This window comes from Harmonia axyridis, chromosome 1, assembly GCF_914767665.1.
Source record: "Harmonia axyridis chromosome 1, icHarAxyr1.1, whole genome shotgun sequence".
NCBI classification, from domain to species: Eukaryota; Metazoa; Arthropoda; class Insecta; order Coleoptera; family Coccinellidae; genus Harmonia; species Harmonia axyridis.
The window spans coordinates 53,000,751-53,020,091 of NC_059501.1; the positions used below are offsets into that span (position 1 = coordinate 53,000,751).

The window sequence follows — 19,341 nt, forward strand, 5'->3', positions numbered from 1 at the left end:
CATAATTCTTGAAGGTATATACTAAGTGACTGACGATCATATACAGGGTGTTTCATGTCGAATTGATTAAAATTATTCCTCAAATTACATACATACTGTGCGTTGCTAACGCGTATTTATGAAAATACTGAAACCTTAGTATCTCGCTGTATATTAGTCCGATATCGATAATACAGAAGATATGCAGTATTTGAATGAATTTTATATAGATTTTTGGCCAATGCAGATCTATGGCCAATGAAGATCTATGGCCAATGCAGATCTATGGCCAATGAAGATCTATGGCCAATGCAGATCTATGGCCAATGCAGATCTATGGACAATGTGGATCTATGGACAAAGAGGATCTATGGGCAATGTAGATCTACCTACAAGGTGTATCTACGGGCAAAGCGAATCTACCTACAAGGTAGATCTACGGCGCGTACTAGTTCTATATACTAAGTCAGGAATCAGTACTATGGGGGGGAAAGGGGAAAGAAACGTGTTTTTTTAAAAGGGAAGAAAAGTTTAGACTTTTTTCGACCGTTCGCAAAGAAGTAGTAAGGGACGCGATAATACGTTTCGAAAGAGGAAAGACGGACATTTGTTACGGTACCGGGGTTTTTCCGCAAAAACACCCCGATTATTTTATAATTATTCTCAAACTCGACGAAAAAATCGATTTTCGTCGAAAAGTGAAAACTTCTAGAAACGAGACCGGGCGTAGGATATCGTCGGGACGAGATGTTTTGGCTCAATCTGATGCACGAAAGATGAACTGGAAAAGTAACGGAGCCCTTTTTTCCATTTTCGTCTTTGTTTTCTCGAAAAATTCACGCAAAAATGTGCAATTTTGGTAACATTTTGACGTTTCTCTTAAATCTGTGTTCCCCGATATCATCCATCGATGGCATTCAAAGTAGGAACGCCCCTAATTATAAATACGAAACGTCAGATGATATTCGACTAGAAACATTAAAATTTGGACGAATTCAGAGGAAAGATGCAAGAAAAGATGATTAATATACGATTTCTATCCTTTTTTCCACGTATATTTGGTGATATTTTCAAACGGAATCGTTTTGTGTCAATGGGAAACTTGATAAGCCAGAAGTCTCTACAGGAGTCATTTGAGGAGTTTTTAACGAGATATTCAAGGAAATAATAAACTACCACTGTATGTACCGCCCTTTTATGATGGTATTATTGCGTTTTGTTGAGGTTTTCATGGAAATTCGTCAAATTTTGAAGCATTCCGTTTCATGTGAATTGTCAAGGACAAACGTAAATATATCATTTCGGACAGATATTAGCATCCAACCTGAAGTAAGCCGGTAGGTAGAGATAATTCAATTAGATATCCTTTATATTTAACGATTTTTTAAACGAAAATCATGAAAATTCATCAACTTATAGAATTTCTGTCACCATTTATTTTGACATTTTTCCTATAAGAAGCACAAATGCACCAAGTTATTCAAAGGCATTGTAGCCGGATCGTTAGGGATGCGGTCGTTCAAACTGAGGTCTCTATGGGTTGCGAGTTCAAGTCTTGCAGCAGGTCAAAATTTTTTTTTCTTATTTTTGCGCCAGTTATTAATTTTTATATTATTTGGCGGTGAATGCTTCGGAATATTTATATGGATCAATTTTTTTTTGGTCTATTGTGTGAATGATTTCGTAGTTTACACATATAATTATGTTTTTCCGATTTTCAAAGTACATATAAGAATAACGATTATACATTGTTTTTTTTCAAGTTGCCTATTGGAGGTTTTTCGATAAATTGACCAATTTGAAATTTTAAAATGAAAGCGATTCCTACATTTCCATATTATACAGGGTGTACATTTTTCGAGCGCCAATTATGCTTTTCTGTAAAATTGGAAACTCATGAAATCTGAAAATTGAAATTTCAAGTTTGATTTCACATAATTTGCTAAATTATACGTGCGATGAATAACGTTTATACAGAGTGTACAATTTCCGAGTACCAATTTCCGAGATGTCTCTGGAGAACTGAAAACTTTTCTTATAGTTGACATGTTAGCTCTAGGTTATCATTTCATTGCATAATTCTTGAAGGTATACAGGTGGGGATTGACGGTTATATACAGAGTGTATTATTTTCGAGTGGCTATTAGACGTTTATTCTTCATTATCATAGAGAAAATCATTGAGGAAATATATAATAATTAATTAACAATTATACAGGGAGTAGAAAATTGGGATAACAATTTGATATTTGTGAAAAATTAGACACAATGAAATCTGAAAATTGGATGGATAAAACCCAATGGCTTTCGAGCAATAATGAACATCACCACATGGGAAGCTTTAGCAATTAATTATAAATAATAATTCAATAAATGAAATTTATACAGGATGAGGAATTTAGTGGCAATTAGATATTTCTGAAGAATTGAGACAATATAAAATATGAAAATTGAGAATTGAAATTACAGCTTCTTTTTTTTACAATAGATTGGGATTTTTTCTTTTCATTTGTCTTTCTACAAGAAATTTATATACAGGATGTTTCATGTAAATATACAGTTTATACAGGGTTGAGTTGATTGTCAGTTGATACGAATTATTCGATATTATTCCAATCCTCAAATTACATACAAGATGCGCGTTACTCACGCGTATATTCAAAAAACCTTAGTATCTCGCTTTATCTTAGTCCGATATCGATTTTACAGGAGAAATGGGAGTATTTATGAATGAATTCAAAGGTAGATCTATGGGCTATATTGATCAAACTAAACGGTAGATCTATGGGCTATATTGATCTACCTACAAGGTAGATCTATGGGCAACAATGATCTACCTACAAGGTAGATCTGTGGGCAACATTGATCTATATAAAAGGTAGATCTGTGGGCAACATTGATCTACCTAAAAGGTAGATCTATGTGCAACATTGATCTACCTACCTATTGATCTATGGGCTACATTGATCTACCTACAAGGTAGATCTACGGCGCGTACTAGTCTATATACTAAGTCAGGAATCAGTACTATGGGGGGGAAAGGGGAAAGAAACGTGTTTTTTTAAAAGGGAAGAAAAGTTTAGACTTTTTTCGACCGTTGGGAGGGGAGGAGAAAGGGACGCGATAATACGTTTCGAAAGAGGAAAGACGGACATTTGTTACGGTACCGGGGTTTTTCCGCAAAAACACCCCGATTATTTTATAATTATTCTCAAACTCGACGAAAAAATCGATTTTCGTCGAAAAGTGAAAACTTCTAGAAACGAGACCGGGCGTAGGATATCGTCGGGACGAGATGTTTTGGCTCAATCTGATGCACGAAAGATGAACTGGAAAAGTAACGGAGCCCTTTTTTCCATTTTCGTCTTTGTTTTCTAGAAAAATTCACGCAAAAATGTGCAATTTTGGTAACATTTTGACGTTTCTCTTAAATCTGTGTTCCCCGATATCATCCATCGATGGCATTCAGAGTAGGAACGCCCCTAATTATAAATAAGAAACGATGTGAATGAAAATGAGAAACGTCAGATGATATTCGACTAGAAACATTGAAATTTGGACGAATTCAGAGGAAAGATGCAAGAAAAGATTATTAATATACGATTTCTATCCGTTTTTCGAGGTATATTTGATTATATTTTAGAAAGAAAACGTTTTTAGTCAGTGGGAAGCTTGATTTGCCAGAAGCCTCTACCAGGAGTCATTTGGTTATTTGAGAAGTTTGTTACGAGAAATTTGAGGAAATAATAGACTAGAACTGTATGTACCGCCCTCTTATGATGATATTTTTGCGTTTTTTTGAGATTTTCATGGAAATTCGTCGAATCTTGAAGCATTCCGTTTCATGTGAATTGTCAAGGACATACGTTAATATATCATTTCAGACAGATATTAGCATCCAACCTGAAATAAGCCGGTAGGTAGAGATATTTTAATTAAATAACCTAAATATTTAACGATTTTTTAAACGAAAATTCATCAACTTATAGAATCCCTGTCACCATTTATTTTGACATTATTCCTATAAGAAGCACAAATGCACCTAATTATGCAAAGGCATTGTGGCCGGATCGTTAGGGAAGCGGTCGTACAAACTGAGGTATCTATGGGTTGCGAGTTCAAATCTTGCAGCAGGTCTTAATTATTTTTTCGCCTGTTATTAATTTTTATATTATTTGGCGGTGAATGCTTCGGAATGTTGAAAAGGATCAATTTTTTTTTTGTTTTTTTTGTGTGAATTTTATTATTTGCATTATTTGCTAAGATATACGTGCGATGTATATTTTTTATACAGAGTGCACAATTTCCGATTTCCAATTGGACGACTCTGGAGAACTGAAACCTGTTGAAATCTGATAGTTGACATCTTAGATCCAGGTTATTTTTTTTGCAAAATTCTTGAAGTTATACACTGAGTGATTGACGATTTCATACAGGGTGTATTATTTTTGAGTGGCAATTAGACGTTTATGCAAAAATGTAACCTATTGAAACATCGGATTATAAGCTTCGGGTTATTCTTCGTTTTCACAATTTGTGGGGAAAAATATAATAATTGATTAAAAATTATACAGGGTGTATAAAATGGGGATACCAATTTGATATTTTGGGCAAAAGAGGCATAATGAAATTTGGATAATAGCTTCAGGTCAGCCTTAGACATTTCTGAAGAATTGATTCCGTATGGAATTCGAAAATTGGTTTCATAGCATTTGCTTTTTCCGCCATCTTGAAGGTTCTCGAATGACGAGTCGGGCATGTTCATTGGTGTTTTTGGTTGCTTTTTTGTGTTTCAACGAAAACTCCATCTACAGAATGTTTCATGTCAAGTTGATTTAAATTATTCCCCAAATTACATACAGACTGTGCGGTGTATATATACAGAATACAGAAGATATGCATTATTTGAATGAATTTTATATAGGGTGTACATCTGTGGCTAATGTAGATCTATGGACAATGAGGATCTATGGACAAAGAGAATCTATGGTCAATGTAGATCTACCTACAAGGTGTATCTACGGGCAAAGAGGATCTATGGGCTACATTGATCTACCTACAAGGTAGATCTACGGCGCGTACTAGTTCTATATACTAAGTCAGGAATCAGTACTATGGGGGGGAAAGGGGAAAGAAACGTGTTTTTTTAAAAGGGAAGAAAAGTTTAGACTTTTTTCGACCGTTCGCAAAGAAGTAGTAAGGGACGCGATAATACGTTTCGAAAGAGGAAAGACGGACATTTGTTACGGTACCGGGGTTTTTCCGCAAAAACACCCCGATTATTTTATAATTATTCTCAAACTCGACGAAAAAATCGATTTTCGTCGAAAAGTGAAAACTTCTAGAAACGAGACCGGGCGTAGGATATCGTCGGGACGAGATGTTTTGGCTCAATCTGATGCACGAAAGATGAACTGGAAAAGTAACGGAGCCCTTTTTTCCATTTTCGTCTTTGTTTTCTCGAAAAATTCACGCAAAAATGTGCAATTTTGGTAACATTTTGACGTTTCTCTTAAATCTGTGTTCCCCGATATCATCCATCGATGGCATTCAAAGTAGGAACGCCCCTAATTATAAATACGAAACGTCAGATGATATTCGACTAGAAACATTAAAATTTGGACGAATTCAGAGGAAAGATGCAAGAAAAGATGATTAATATACGATTTCTATCCTTTTTTCCACGTATATTTGGTGATATTTTCAAACGGAATCGTTTTGTGTCAATGGGAAACTTGATAAGCCAGAAGTCTCTACAGGAGTCATTTGAGGAGTTTTTAACGAGATATTCAAGGAAATAATAAACTACAACTGTATGTACCGCCCTTTTATGATGGTATTATTGCGTTTTGTTGAGGTTTTCATGGAAATTCGTCAAATTTTGAAGCATTCCGTTTCATGTGAATTGTCAAGGACAAACGTAAATATATCATTTCGGACAGATATTAGCATCCAACCTGAAGTAAGCCGGTAGGTAGAGATAATTCAATTAGATATCCTTTATATTTAACGATTTTTTAAACGAAAATCATGAAAATTCATCAACTTATAGAATTTCTGTCACCATTTATTTTGACATTTTTCCTATAAGAAGCACAAATGCACCAAGTTATTCAAAGGCATTGTAGCCGGATCGTTAGGGATGCGGTCGTTCAAACTGAGGTCTCTATGGGTTGCGAGTTCAAGTCTTGCAGCAGGTCAAAATTTTTTTTTCTTATTTTTGCGCCAGTTATTAATTTTTATATTATTTGGCGGTGAATGCTTCGGAATATTTATATGGATCAATTTTTTTTTGGTCTATTGTGTGAATGATTTCGTAGTTTACACATATAATTATGTTTTTCCGATTTTCAAAGTACATATAAGAATAACGATTATACATTGTTTTTTTTCAAGTTGCCTATTGGAGGTTTTTCGATAAATTGACCAATTTGAAATTTTAAAATGAAAGCGATTCCTACATTTCCATATTATACAGGGTGTACATTTTTCGAGCGCCAATTATGCTTTTCTGTAAAATAGAAAACTTATGAAATCTGAAAATTGAAATTTCAAGTTAGATTTTACATAATTTGCGAAATTATACGTGCGATGAATAAAGTTTATACAGAGTGTACAATTTCCGAGTACCAATTTCCGAGATGTCTCTGGAGAACTGAAAACTTTTCTTATAGTTGACATGTTAGCTCTAGGTTATCATTTCATTGCATAATTCTTGAAGGTATACAGGTGGGGATTGACGGTTATATACAGAGTGTATTATTTTCGAGTGGCTATTAGACGTTTATTCTTCTTTATCATAGAGAAAATCATTGAGGAAATATATAATAATTAATTAACAATTATACAGGGAGTAGAAAATTGGGATAACAATTTGATATTTGTGAAAAATTAGACACAATGAAATCTGAAAATTGGATGAATAAAACCCAATGGCTTTCGAGCAATAATGAACATCACCACATGGGAAGCTTTAGCAATTAATTATAAATAATAATTCAATAAATGAAATTTATACAGGATGAGGAATTTAGTGGCAATTAGATATTTCTGAAGAATTGAGACAATATAAAATATGAAAATTGAGAATTGAAATTATAGCTTCTTTTTTTTACAATAGATTGGGATTTTTTCTTTCCATTTGTGTTTCTACAAGAAATTTATATACAGGATGTTTCATGTAAATATACAGTTTATACAGGGTTGAGTTGATTGTCAGTTGATACGAATTATTCGATATTATTCCAATCCTCAAATTACATACAAGATGCGCGTTACTCACGCGTATATTCGAGAAACCTTAGTATCTCGCTTTATCTTAGTCCGATATCGATTTTACAGGAGATATGGGAGTATTTATGAATGAATTCAAAGGTAGATCTATGGGCTATATTGATCAAACTAAACGGTAGATCTATGGGCTATATTGATCTACCTACAAGGTAGATCTATGGGCAACAATGATCTACCTACAAGGTAGATCTGTGGGCAACATTGATCTACCTAAAAGGTAGATCTATGTGCAACATTGATCTACCTACCTATTGATCTATGGGCTACATTGATCTACCTACAAGGTAGATCTACGGCGCGTACTAGTAATGACTAACTAAAGAAGAGATTCGTACCTGGTATTATTCTTTTTGAATTCCTAATAAGAATTGAAGCGACACTCTATTATGGTTAAGGGCTGAATTTTTCGAATTTTTTTTCGACACAGTACCACTAGGCCATTTGAACTACATTCGAAATTGAGATGTACAGGGTGTACCAAAAGTGTAAATGACGAAACATGTGTTTTTTCTTATAGAATACGCTGTTTTTCATTAAATTTTCCTCATATTTGTTTGAACTTACCGTTTTTGAGATTTTTTATTATTCATAAACTGAAGGGTTTTTGGAGAAATCCACCGACTTCAAAATCAATCGATTTATTTAAACGAGTTTTGAAAGTGAATACTAGAAGAACTGAGCTAAGTTCTATATATATGCAATCGGGATCAAAACGTCTCTCAACGTTGTCCGATGTCTTTTCGCCAACTCTTTCTGTCATCCCATTGGCCTTGCCTTAAATCCCTAGAACCCAAGGCTTTCATAACGCCCTCATTCCAAGTATTCTTTGGTCGTCCTCGTTTTCAGCGTTGTGTGGGGATCCACTCCAGCACCTTCTTTGGAAGTCTCTGGTCACCCATTCTTTGTAAGTGCCCATTCCAGATCAGTTGTTTCGCTTCAATATCTTAGTATAGCATTCCTTCCACTCCCATTTTTCTAAGTATCTCCTCATTTCTGATCTTTTATAGGCGTGTTACTTCCAAAGTCCTTCTAAGAAAGTACTAACTCCGATAATTATTTATAACTCTACTGGGTGTTGAAGAGATAATTCATTGACGACTTATTCACACATTAAAATCGGGCTTTTTCCAAATGGGGTACCCTTCAATTTATGAAAAATCGAAATATCTTAGAAACAGTAAGTTTTAAATATATGAAACAATCTTGATTTAATTCATTCAATCAGAAAAATCATAAAAAATAGGATGTTCCATAAGAAAAAACATGTTTGGCCATTTACACTGTTTTGATACACCCTGTGTATTTTCAAACAATTTGGGAATGAAATAAAGATTCATATATAAGATAGATTTTATCAAACTCAGCCTAGCAGATTCAGTTGAAAATATATCGTAATATAAATTTACAATATTAATATTAGTGCAATATTTGACTGCCAAAACAATGCTTATACATTCAAAAATATTGAATAATTTTTCAATTTCGTTTTTTTCTTGAATATCACTGATTTCATGAACTATCGACTTTACTGTTTTCTTACACATTCACAAGAAATTATCAACATCAGGTCCGACCAAGAAATTAATGATTTTGAGATGGAATTAGCAGAGAATGAGATCATACAATCTATGGGCCTGCGAAATCCTGTATCAAAAACGAAAAGAAATTGGAGAAAATTTAGAAGTGGTTTAACTTGAAAAAAGTTGGGGAAATATCAGAAAGTTCTCCTAGCATATTTTTCTGGTAATGTAAAGAAAGCCAAATAAAAACCATTATTATCATGGATATATTAAAGCATGCTTGGGACAATCATTTTAATAAAAATAATAACCACATCATTATTTATTCTAAACACTTTTCTGATGTGATAAAGCAAATATCACATGCAGATCTGTGATACTTAGCGAGAGATCTATATACAAGATAAGATAATTTTTTGCAAAGTAAGATGCTTGAATATGCAAATACTTCAAACAAACAAACTTAGATACTTATCTTGAGATACTTTTTCAGATACTTGGTAAGATTTTTATAATGACTTTTTATATTAAATTAGATACTGTTGTATCATTCAGTTGAAAAACAAAGAAAATCTATCCATACATTCATGTTATAACATCAAAATTAAGGGGAAAGTTATCCTGCCTGGAATCAAACATATTTTTTACTTTTTATTAAAATCAAAACTTATGCACGCAGTTAACAGTATATTATTATTTATTACCAAATTTCAGCCTAACAGCTTAGGAGAAAACACTCCTCGCAGTTGGTTTTCTCCATTCCCACTAACCACTTATCTGAGATATTGACGTATCAAAAGGATTGAACTCGATCGTCTCTGGTACTTGTTATCGTGGTCCATATTATCGTTTCTCAGTCATTTTCGCACTATCCTTGCTATTAAAAAAAACTCCTTCCAAATTATATTGGTCCTAGGTTCTTCATATTTCTTGAGATTTTTGCGTACCATTCCCGTGGTTAAGATGCTAATTGGTATAATTCTTATTGAAAATATTCCCCACTGGCGGTAATCTGAAATTCGAGGTTCCTATATTTTGAAATTTTATATTGTTTGGAATTGCTACTTTGATGAATGCTGGTGTATTTTCATGTTTATCGATTAATACCATATTCATATTAGGAACTGTTTTATCAGTGAGAACCGTATGATCCCAGTTCAGTTTATGGAGTTCTTTCTCTAGGATGGTTTCCGGTTGATACTTGTTGAATAGAATTTTTTCTAATTGTAATATTCTAATTGGCGTAGCCTCTCATATTCGTTGTTATTGTTGTTTTTACAAACAAGAATTAGAAAACTCAAAAATTTTGGAAAATATTAAAAAATAGAAAATAAAACATTAATGATGCCTGATAAAAATATTCTCCATCTATCCTAGAGAGTTCTTGAAACCATTCACTGATACAGCTCCGATAACAACATTAATTGATTCTGGAGTTATGTTATTCAAAAGTTTATAGTTGGGTAATTTGCACCTTGTTCTTCTAAATTATTCAAAATTTATTATCTTTATACATTGTCATTATTCTATTGTTGTGTGCATTGAGTAAAAATTAGTGTGTTCTGCATGTTTTGTAAAATTTAAAGTTTAAAAAAAATCAAGACAAGTGATTTTTTTAAAAGCGATGTTACATTATTAAATTTTCAAAATGAATCACACTTTTTTGACTTGATTTTTTGAAGCATGTCATGTTGAACTAGTTTCTTATTTGAAACCTTTGTAAATATCAGTTCTTCCAATTGTTTATTGAAACGCGAATTATTTGTATGTGTATATGATTGACTCAAAGGATTGTAGGCTATGATAAAGTTAACTCAAAAAACTAGCCAGTGGATATTTGGAGTAATTCATTCTTAGGTCATAAATTTTTCTGAAAAGTGCATTTTTCCTAAATTTTAATGTAATGCTTGTACTTTAATTTTAGTAGAATTAGAATGTTTACCTCATTATGAAAGAAAAATATGTTTATTCCAGAGTGGCATATTCAGTCTGAAGGGCGGTCATCGATCAACCCAATATGTTCCATCGATCTGTAATGATAGTATTGCATAAAACAATTGTTTTTCAATTTTAGATTATATGTGAAAAATTAATATATTTAGAATTCATCCAAATAAAGATTATTACTATTTGTTATCTGTATTTTTTCAGATCATATGTGGTTTTATTTATTCCAACTGCTTTTTACAATGTTTTTAAATTCATTATTGATAGTGTTCTACTTTTTGCTCTTTCATATCTATCATACCCTCTATTGAATCAACTATTTCCTTCTGTTTGAAACTATTTGTCCACTGAATATTCAAGTGGATATTAGTTTTTTAAGAACTCTAGAAGGACAGACGGATTCTATATATTATAAATAAATTAAATTTATTTCACGGCATTCAGACAATTTTTCAATTCTGGAAAAAGTACCTCCCTGAGCGGGAATCAAAAATTGAATTGAATTATTGAATGCCGTGAAATTAATTTAATATGTTAATACACAGACGCTAAACCATTATTTAACTATTATAAATAAACATGAATATCAGGATGGTTATACATTTTTCAAAATGATTCCATAAGTTCTTTATTGGGAATGATGCGAAACTCAACTGAACTGATTTTATCTATATAGTTTGGTTTTCATTCTTAACTGTATTTCGGCTCCAAGAATTTGCGTTCTCATAAATCGATATCACATTTACAATAAAATGTATTGAATGATATTCGATTTTCTTTGAAGTATTAAAATGAAAATTTTCGAATATATGGTGCAAATAATGTTTGAATGGAACTGAAAATGATATTTCCATAAATGAGCCACTACAACAAATGATATCTAAATTATATCACACCATTAAAATTTTCAGAAGAACATATCATGCCGAGATGACAATTGCAGAAGTACTCTTATTCCTGACCAGATTCTAAAGCCCATTGTAAATATACCTGAAGTGAAGATTATACCAGGTACCCCATGTAGAATACCCAGTACACCTACACCCCAGAAACACAGAACACCAGATGGATCTAGACTCACCAGAACAAAAAGCAATCTAAAACTAATCTTTTAAAACTTTTTCTTTTAGAGCTTGAGAAGATATGTTGTTTGTCAGTTTTATTATTTTTTAATAAGTTTTTATATATACATTTATTTAATAACATATTTTGTGAAATTTACATATATCGTTCTTAAATGTCCAATCTATGAAGATATCAATAAATAAGTCAATATTTTTCATACTAGAGAGTTATTGCAACGCACAAATAAGCGATCTTTTATTAAAGGATCCTGTAATAAAGGATTCTCTATCGTGGACGTTAAAAGTGAACTATTGCAAGGTGCTTTTAACGAAAGTCAGTAAAGTGACAGATCTTTAAATTTGTCATATTTATATTTTGTCACCTTTATTTTGTATTCTCATAAATAAAATAATTCATTTGGTAAAAGTTCAAAATCGAAAATGAAAGAACAAATAGCGTTAGCAATTTTAGCTGGGACCATTATTGAGGAATTGATTTTTCATAATAGATACAGTTGGTGTAGAAAATATATCAAAACCAATTCAAACAGATCGACTAGTTGACTTGGAAAATTTTTACTACAAGTATCGCAATCATTATCGAAGTTTATTTTTATAACTGCAATCTTCATTGTGGAAAATCATGAACACTTCTAAGATAATTTGAATGCACATAAGTGGCTTTATAGAAATAGTTATCAGCTATATGTACAGGTAAGCTGTTAGCTGAATTGAACTTAAATTATTATATATTATATTACCTCAATTCGTTTTTAGTCTACCAATTCGTAATATGAGAGGAGCTGTACCAAACTACTGGGGTTTTATCGATGGAACTATTAGAGAAATTTGTTGACGAAGTATCATCACTATGTAAAATATCAGTCTACTTTATGTATCTGTTTGAATGAAAGTCAATCAAGTATTTCTTTTTATGTGAAACCACCAGTATTGGAAGATTATTTTGTTTAACAGAATTATGTTATGTATTTTTGTACTTTTTCCTACAATAATTTTGAAAAAATTGTACTTAACGTATAATTTTATAATAACATTACTGATAATTAATTTGGTTCTGCATTGTGATTTGCTTTTTTTATGCTATGTTGATCCAATATATAAAAGAGTACTTAGGTAACAAGTTTATTATTTTTCTTTCAAAACAATCCTATGGGTGTGTCCATATTACAGAATGAATTATTTATATTCAATATAAAAAAAATAATATTCAGTGTGCAGTAGCATTCTATAACAATACTACATTATACATATAGGTAAATTCTTATTTCTAATAAAATTCAGGATTTATCTCAGTATTATTTTTAATTCTTTTAGTAGGTTCAAATTAAATATGTTTGGTTGAGAATCGTATAAGTTCTTGAAAAATTCGTTATTGAGAGCACATTTTTTTTCTCGAATGAAATGGTTCGCACAGATGCCCAAAATCAAGAAATAAAATGCAAATTTCTCAAAAAGTTTACTTCATTACTTTGTTTACCTAAACAGCTACAAATATTTATAGGTTAGTTCTTGCTGAATAACGACGGCAAATATTCGGCATAAACAGATATCTGTCAAAATAAAAGATCCTTAAATAAAAGTTGGTCGCCTGTATTTAAATAAAGTAAGGGAGGCCTGTATTTTAGATTTAGACAATCCTTAATATCTGACTCAATGCGCAGGCGTACATGTCAAAATAAGAGATCCTGTAATAAAAGATCGCTTATTTGTGTGTTGCAATAACTCTCTATTGTCTAGGCTTACTGTTAGTTGAGTCTGAATGACCGACATATATAATAATATTTTTTTAACACAATCTAAGTCTAAGTCCATGAAAGTTGATTCGCGCAAAGATATCGGTAGTTTCAAGAAGGGGTGAAAAATCTACAGCATGGTTCAAATAACAGTTCCTGAAAATATCATCTTTTTGGCGTGAAGGGAAAAGAAATAGCTGAAAATTCAAGACGAAAAACAGTTTTTTGTGAATAACTCAGAAAATATCCACTTTAGGGCAAGGGTGTGATGCATACACTCACATTATTTTTTAACGTAGATTCAATATCTGCCATAATAAAATGGGGTTCTAATTTGAAAAAATTGATTTTTCAAGATTTTGTCATCCCTAACTTTGAAAGCGATTTTTTCACCCCCTGTACCATGAATCGCGATTTCGATTTTTAAAGTGGATACATCAATCTTACATCTTAAAAATCCCAAAAATGAAAATTTTCCATCCAAAAACCTCGAAGTTATTCTTGTTTCAGCGGAGCTCTATTTTCGATTTTTTTTTCGAATTTTCCCGCTCAGAGAGAATTTTCCAACCAAAACTGAAAAATGTTACATTAAAATAACTTGAAATTTTCTAAGGAATCTATTTCTTCAATAAAAAAATGGTGTTCTAATTTGAAAAACGGAAGTTGACGTCATTTCCGGAAAAACCGGAGGTGCTCATGCCTTGAAAGTATTTTAGATTTCATCAGCATCGTGAAATACTTATAAGTGCTGAATTTCATGAAAATACGTTCAGTAGTTTCCCGTATAAATATGGGTGAGGTTCCTCGTGAAAGACCCTGTATATTATAACTCCTCGAACACTAAAATATAAAAATTTAACCTGCAGAAATGCACGCCGTCAAAGCTTTCACTCCTACCGTACCTTAAGCCGATATTACAGTTTCTTCCGATAGGTGGCTTGGGGATGAACTTGAATCGCTAATACCATAGTATAAGGAAATTAAGGATTCCTTATACTATGCTAATACTAAGATGCATAGAATACCTGGTGTGTCTACTTATACCTGTAAAACTTTCAGACAAAACGGGAGATTTTTACCTACTTGATTTCGAGGGATCGCGGGCTTTTCAGATGGCGCATACATCGTTTACATTTGACATTTCTCGACTCTTGTGAAACAAGGGCGTAGATCTTTTTTTCTTGGGGAGGGATAATCGAAAAAAAAATTTTTGACGACAACTTTTATTCATATCTGTAATGTTAAAAAAAGAAGTTTGATAATGAAGTTTGAACCAAATTACTCGAAATAATTTTTGTTGTTACTAATTCGGTTGTTCTTACCTTGTTCTCAAATAAGAGTTACGAAGGAAAATGAGAAATTACTTGGATAATTTTGAGAAAAAAAAGTTTCATGAATATGAGCCCACAAAGGCTTTGCTTTCAATATACAGGTTGTTTCTAGTGTGTCGTACAGGTTATCAAATACTTATTAATCTTCGCTACAGATTAGGTAAATAAATACCAAAACTTATAATAAATGCATTCATTAGAGCTTACTAGCTGGATCTTAAAAATAATTTGGATTTTCCTGAGGATTACTAGAGATTTTTCTCGAAATCGATAGCAGATACGACAAAACTATAACAAACCAAAAAGTGTAGTACAGGACCAGAGTTTTTTTTCTATATTTTTCTAAACTAACAGCCATTCACCAAAATATAGATTTGGAGGAAGGAAGCAGGCATCCTTCCAGAAAATATATCACCCTGTAGATTTGCATTCAAAATTAGCATATCACATAGTGGAATCTTTAAACTGGAATATCTATGGCCAATTCATATTAAATATCTTGTGAAGGGGAGGTTATACGAGAAAATAACTTGAACTTCAACACATGTATCTCAAAACAAAATGTATGGGGACTCATGTTATAGGACTTTTTTTCTTAAAATGATCCGGAAATCTGTCATTTTCATTTGTATCCCCAATTTAGGAGCACCGTGTAATTACCCCCAGTATCCCCCTATTTCTACGCTCTTGTCGCGAACTTTGAGTATAGAACAATAATATTTTATATTCTATGATGGTCTGTCATTATATTCCATTCATTTGAGTACAAATTCGATATGAACTGAATTGTAATTTATTGTGAATGTTTGCAGTGTCTAAAATCAGTATTTCCTTTTTAAACGGCACCAGGCAGATACGGGAATTCGAAAAATTTTAAAGAGCGCCACCTTACAGCACTCTGGTGAAGCACACCACCAAAGCAACAGGTGGGTCTCTCGAAAAGTCTGAAACAAAATCGAATCAGTAAACACACCAGGTATTCTATGCATCTTAGCTAATACCTACTTGATTTCGAGAGATCGCGGTCTGTTTCAGATGGCGCATACATCGTTTACATTTGACATTTCTCTCAATTCTCGACTCTTGTGAACCAAGGGCGTAGATCTTTCTTTTCTTGGGGAGGGATAATCGAAAAAAAATTTTTTGACAACTTTTATTCATATCTGTAATGTTAGAAAAAGAAGTTTGATAATGAAGTTTGAACCAAATTACTCGAAATAATTCTTGTTGTTACTAATTCGGTTGTTCTTACCTTATATTGGGTGTTCTCAAATAAGAGTTACGATTGTTACGAAGGAAAATGAGAAATAACTCGGATAATTTTGAAAAAAAAAGTTTCATGAATATGAGCCTACAAACGCTTTGCTTTCAATATACAGGTTGTTTCTAGTGTGTCGTACAGTTTATCAAATATTTATTAATCTTCGCTACAGATTAGGTAAATAAATACCAAAACTTATAATTAATGCATTCATTAGAGCTTACTAGCTGGATCTTTATAATAATTTGGATTTACCTGAGGATTACTAGTGATTTTTTCTCGAAATCGATAGCAGATACGACAAAACTATAACAAACCAAAAAGTGTAGTACTGGACCAGAGTTTTTTTCTTCATTTTTCTTAACTAACAGCCATTCACCAAAATATAGTTTTGGAGGAAGGAAGCAGGCATCCTTCCAGAAAATATATCACCCTGTAGATTTGCATTCAAAATTAGCATATCACATGGTGAAAACTTTAAACTGGAATATCTATGGCCAATTTATATTAAATATCTTGTGGAGGGAAGGTTATACGAGAAAAAAACTTAGAATATAACACATGTATCTCAAAACAAAATGTTTGAGGACTCATGTTATAGGACTTTTTTTTTAAAATGATGCGGAAATCTGTCATTTTCATATGTATCTCCAATTTAGGAACACCGTGTTATTATTAAACGGCACCAGGCAGATGCGGAAATTCGAAAAATTTTAAAGAGCGCCATCTTACAGCACTCTGGTGAAGCAGACCACAGGTGGGTCTCTCAAAAAGTCTGAAACAAAATCGAATCAGTAAACACACCAGGTATTCTATGCATCTTATTTCCAGCCAACGTCAGGAGCTCCTCGGTACAGCTCCGAAGCGCACTTTTAGTGTTCCAGTAAACAGGGCGTCGAGCCCTCGCGTTACCTTCCCCTTTCCCCTGAAGCACCCCCCGCATTTGCGGGGCTTGGAGCCCCGACAGGTGTGAGAGAGAAAGAAGACCGTTACTTCGCATAAAGTACGAGACAGCTGTAGAATGCTGGTTTGTTTACGTTGAATTTGACAGTTTCGTTTTGGCGCGTTCCACTCATAGCAAGGGCTCGAAGCTCTAGTCCGCCGAGCCCCGGGGTGACACGCACCTGACTGGAAAGCAGCTTTTATGCGAAGTAACGGTCTTCTTTCTCTCTAACACCTGTCAGGGATCGAAGCCCCGCAAATGCGGGGGTGCTTCAGGGGAAAGGGGAAGGTAACGCGAGGGCTCGACGCCCTGTTTACTGGAACACTACAAGTGCGCTTCGGAGCTGTACGGAGGAGCTCCTGACGTTGGCTGGAAAGCACCTATTATAGGTCTATGATAGCAATTTCGTCTATAGGCGAATCAACATGAGCGCTACGCTACCTGGTGACAATCAGAGTATCTAGAAATGTTGACATGGTTCTTGCCTCAGTCCTTTTCATTCCTCTGAGGTTCTTGCATTTTGCTTTGTTTTTGTGTGATATTCTACAAATATTTATATTTTTGTTGAATCATTTCAATAGTTATGAGTCGTTCGAATCGCTATTGTTCAGTTCCTGGGAAAAAAAAGTTCAAATATCAAGTTCCATGCTCTTCCTCAAACTGGTAATAAATATCGTGTTTGGGTGGAAGGGAAATTGGGGAGTAAAGTGCTGATAGATCGACAAAAAGCTTGGCAACTGAAATTCTAAATCGATAAACCAGTGAGAAGAAATATGAAAGTATGTATGTTCCCTGCATTTTATCGATGATGATTATTTTTATCGAGGTAAGCACTGATAGCACATGAAATTTTAGATTATATTTATGGGGATAATAATAATAATAATAATCGTTTACAGATTCCAGTTCTACACAGAAAAAATGTTTGAAAAAGACTGCTGTGCCTTCCAGAAATCTTCCTGTTGGATCTACTAACACAAAGGAAGAACCTGAATGTTTTAGTAGTAGATCTGAAAGATTGAAACAAAGAAAAACTTGTTGCTGAAGAATGCTCTTGTGGAGAAGTCGAACCTGCTCTACAATCTGCTTCCCAAGATGAAATCGAAGCTGCACAAGGTCTATTACAGCTTCTTCAGGGTCAGCCTGATTATAATGGGCCTAAAACTTTCAAGGATTTCGAAGTACAAGTGAATACTCCTAAAGTATCTTCTTTGTGTGACCTGATAACAATAGTGTTAACAAATTTGAAATGTGATCTTTCATATGTGACATTATCTGATTTATTTGGCATTTCACAAGAATTGTGCCAAAGATACATTGTCTTCAAATCTAAGGTACCTTTACACAATATTGGAAAAATTCCTCAGAAATATTTGGACATGTATTCTGAAATTCTATATATTTTTTTTTCAGGTCACACTGATGATACTTCTCTATCACATTTTAATTATTTTAGAATAGTCGTATAATATATGCCCAATATATTTTCAAAATGAATACATTTCATAAGTGGAATATTTCAATTGAATGCTCATTATTTTTGATGATTCATTACTCATTAGTCAAGCAATAATATAATTCGATAAATAGGTATCAATATGAGTAGTTTTAAGTAATCTAGTTATATAAATTTATTTTTAGAAACATTTTATGTAAATTGAGTTATCTATTAATAAATAAATAAAAATGGATATGCGACTTTCTGTAGTATTCCTAAAAAATATTCAATACATTAGCATTTGTAATATTTTGTTGGGACTGTATAATTGAAGGTTAACGTGAAATGATCAATTCGGATAAGTAAAAAAACCTTTCAACTAAAGTTAATTAGTTATGCAAATAACATGTAACATTTTTATTATGTGACAAGCAGAAATAAAGTATATAAGAACTAAAAAAAACTTTAATATTAAGCTTAAGTTGTACCTGAAAGATTTATTTTGTTTAGTTTAACTTTGTTGTTGTTTTGAATATTATATAGTATTATTTTTTTGTATATTGTTAAATAGGCCTTGTCACCAGTACTTGTACTGTATTAGAGGTCAAGAATAAAGAAGTAAATAAATAAATAAAAATAAATTTAAAACTTCCTCACCTTCATAAACACTTCTAGAAGTGTTTGTGCCTTTAAGATACCCCAAGTATTCTACTAAACTCAGTCTTGCCATTTGGACCTAAAAAAGGTACTATTAGAATCCTGTAGTATAATACTATTGATTGAACCATTCACATATTATATGCACACGATTG

At 32.8% G+C, this 19,341-nt stretch overlaps 1 protein-coding gene and 1 long non-coding RNA gene across 6 annotated transcripts in view; one reads left to right on the plus strand and one right to left on the minus strand.

The window, feature by feature from the left end:
* Positions 1–12,020, plus strand: part of LOC123670853 (protein regulator of cytokinesis 1-like) — a 25,339-nt gene extending 13,319 nt beyond the window's left edge. For 2 of the 3 annotated variants that reach the window (XM_045604431.1, XM_045604430.1), the window contains exon 8: positions 11,650–12,020. In XM_045604431.1, coding sequence (XP_045460387.1) covers positions 11,650–11,853 — 204 coding nt within the window. In that variant the 3' untranslated portion in view covers positions 11,854–12,020. Of the gene's footprint in view, positions 1–10,765; positions 10,934–11,649 lie in introns of those variants that run through there. The other variant, XM_045604432.1, reaches the window with a different exon arrangement.
* LOC123670854 lies at positions 8,077–19,248 on the minus strand. 3 transcript variants are annotated; one of them, XR_006745999.1, is made up of 3 exons: positions 19,187–19,248; positions 10,734–10,821; positions 8,077–9,803 (listed from the first exon to the last, which is right to left on the minus strand). It is a non-coding gene; the product is annotated as an uncharacterized LOC123670854 (long non-coding RNA). The 3 variants fall into 3 exon arrangements; XR_006746001.1 differs by lacking the exon at positions 19,187–19,248 and adding an exon at positions 16,140–16,194; XR_006746000.1 differs by lacking the exon at positions 19,187–19,248 and adding an exon at positions 13,301–13,358.
* Positions 19,249–19,341: the final 93 nt, after the last annotated feature.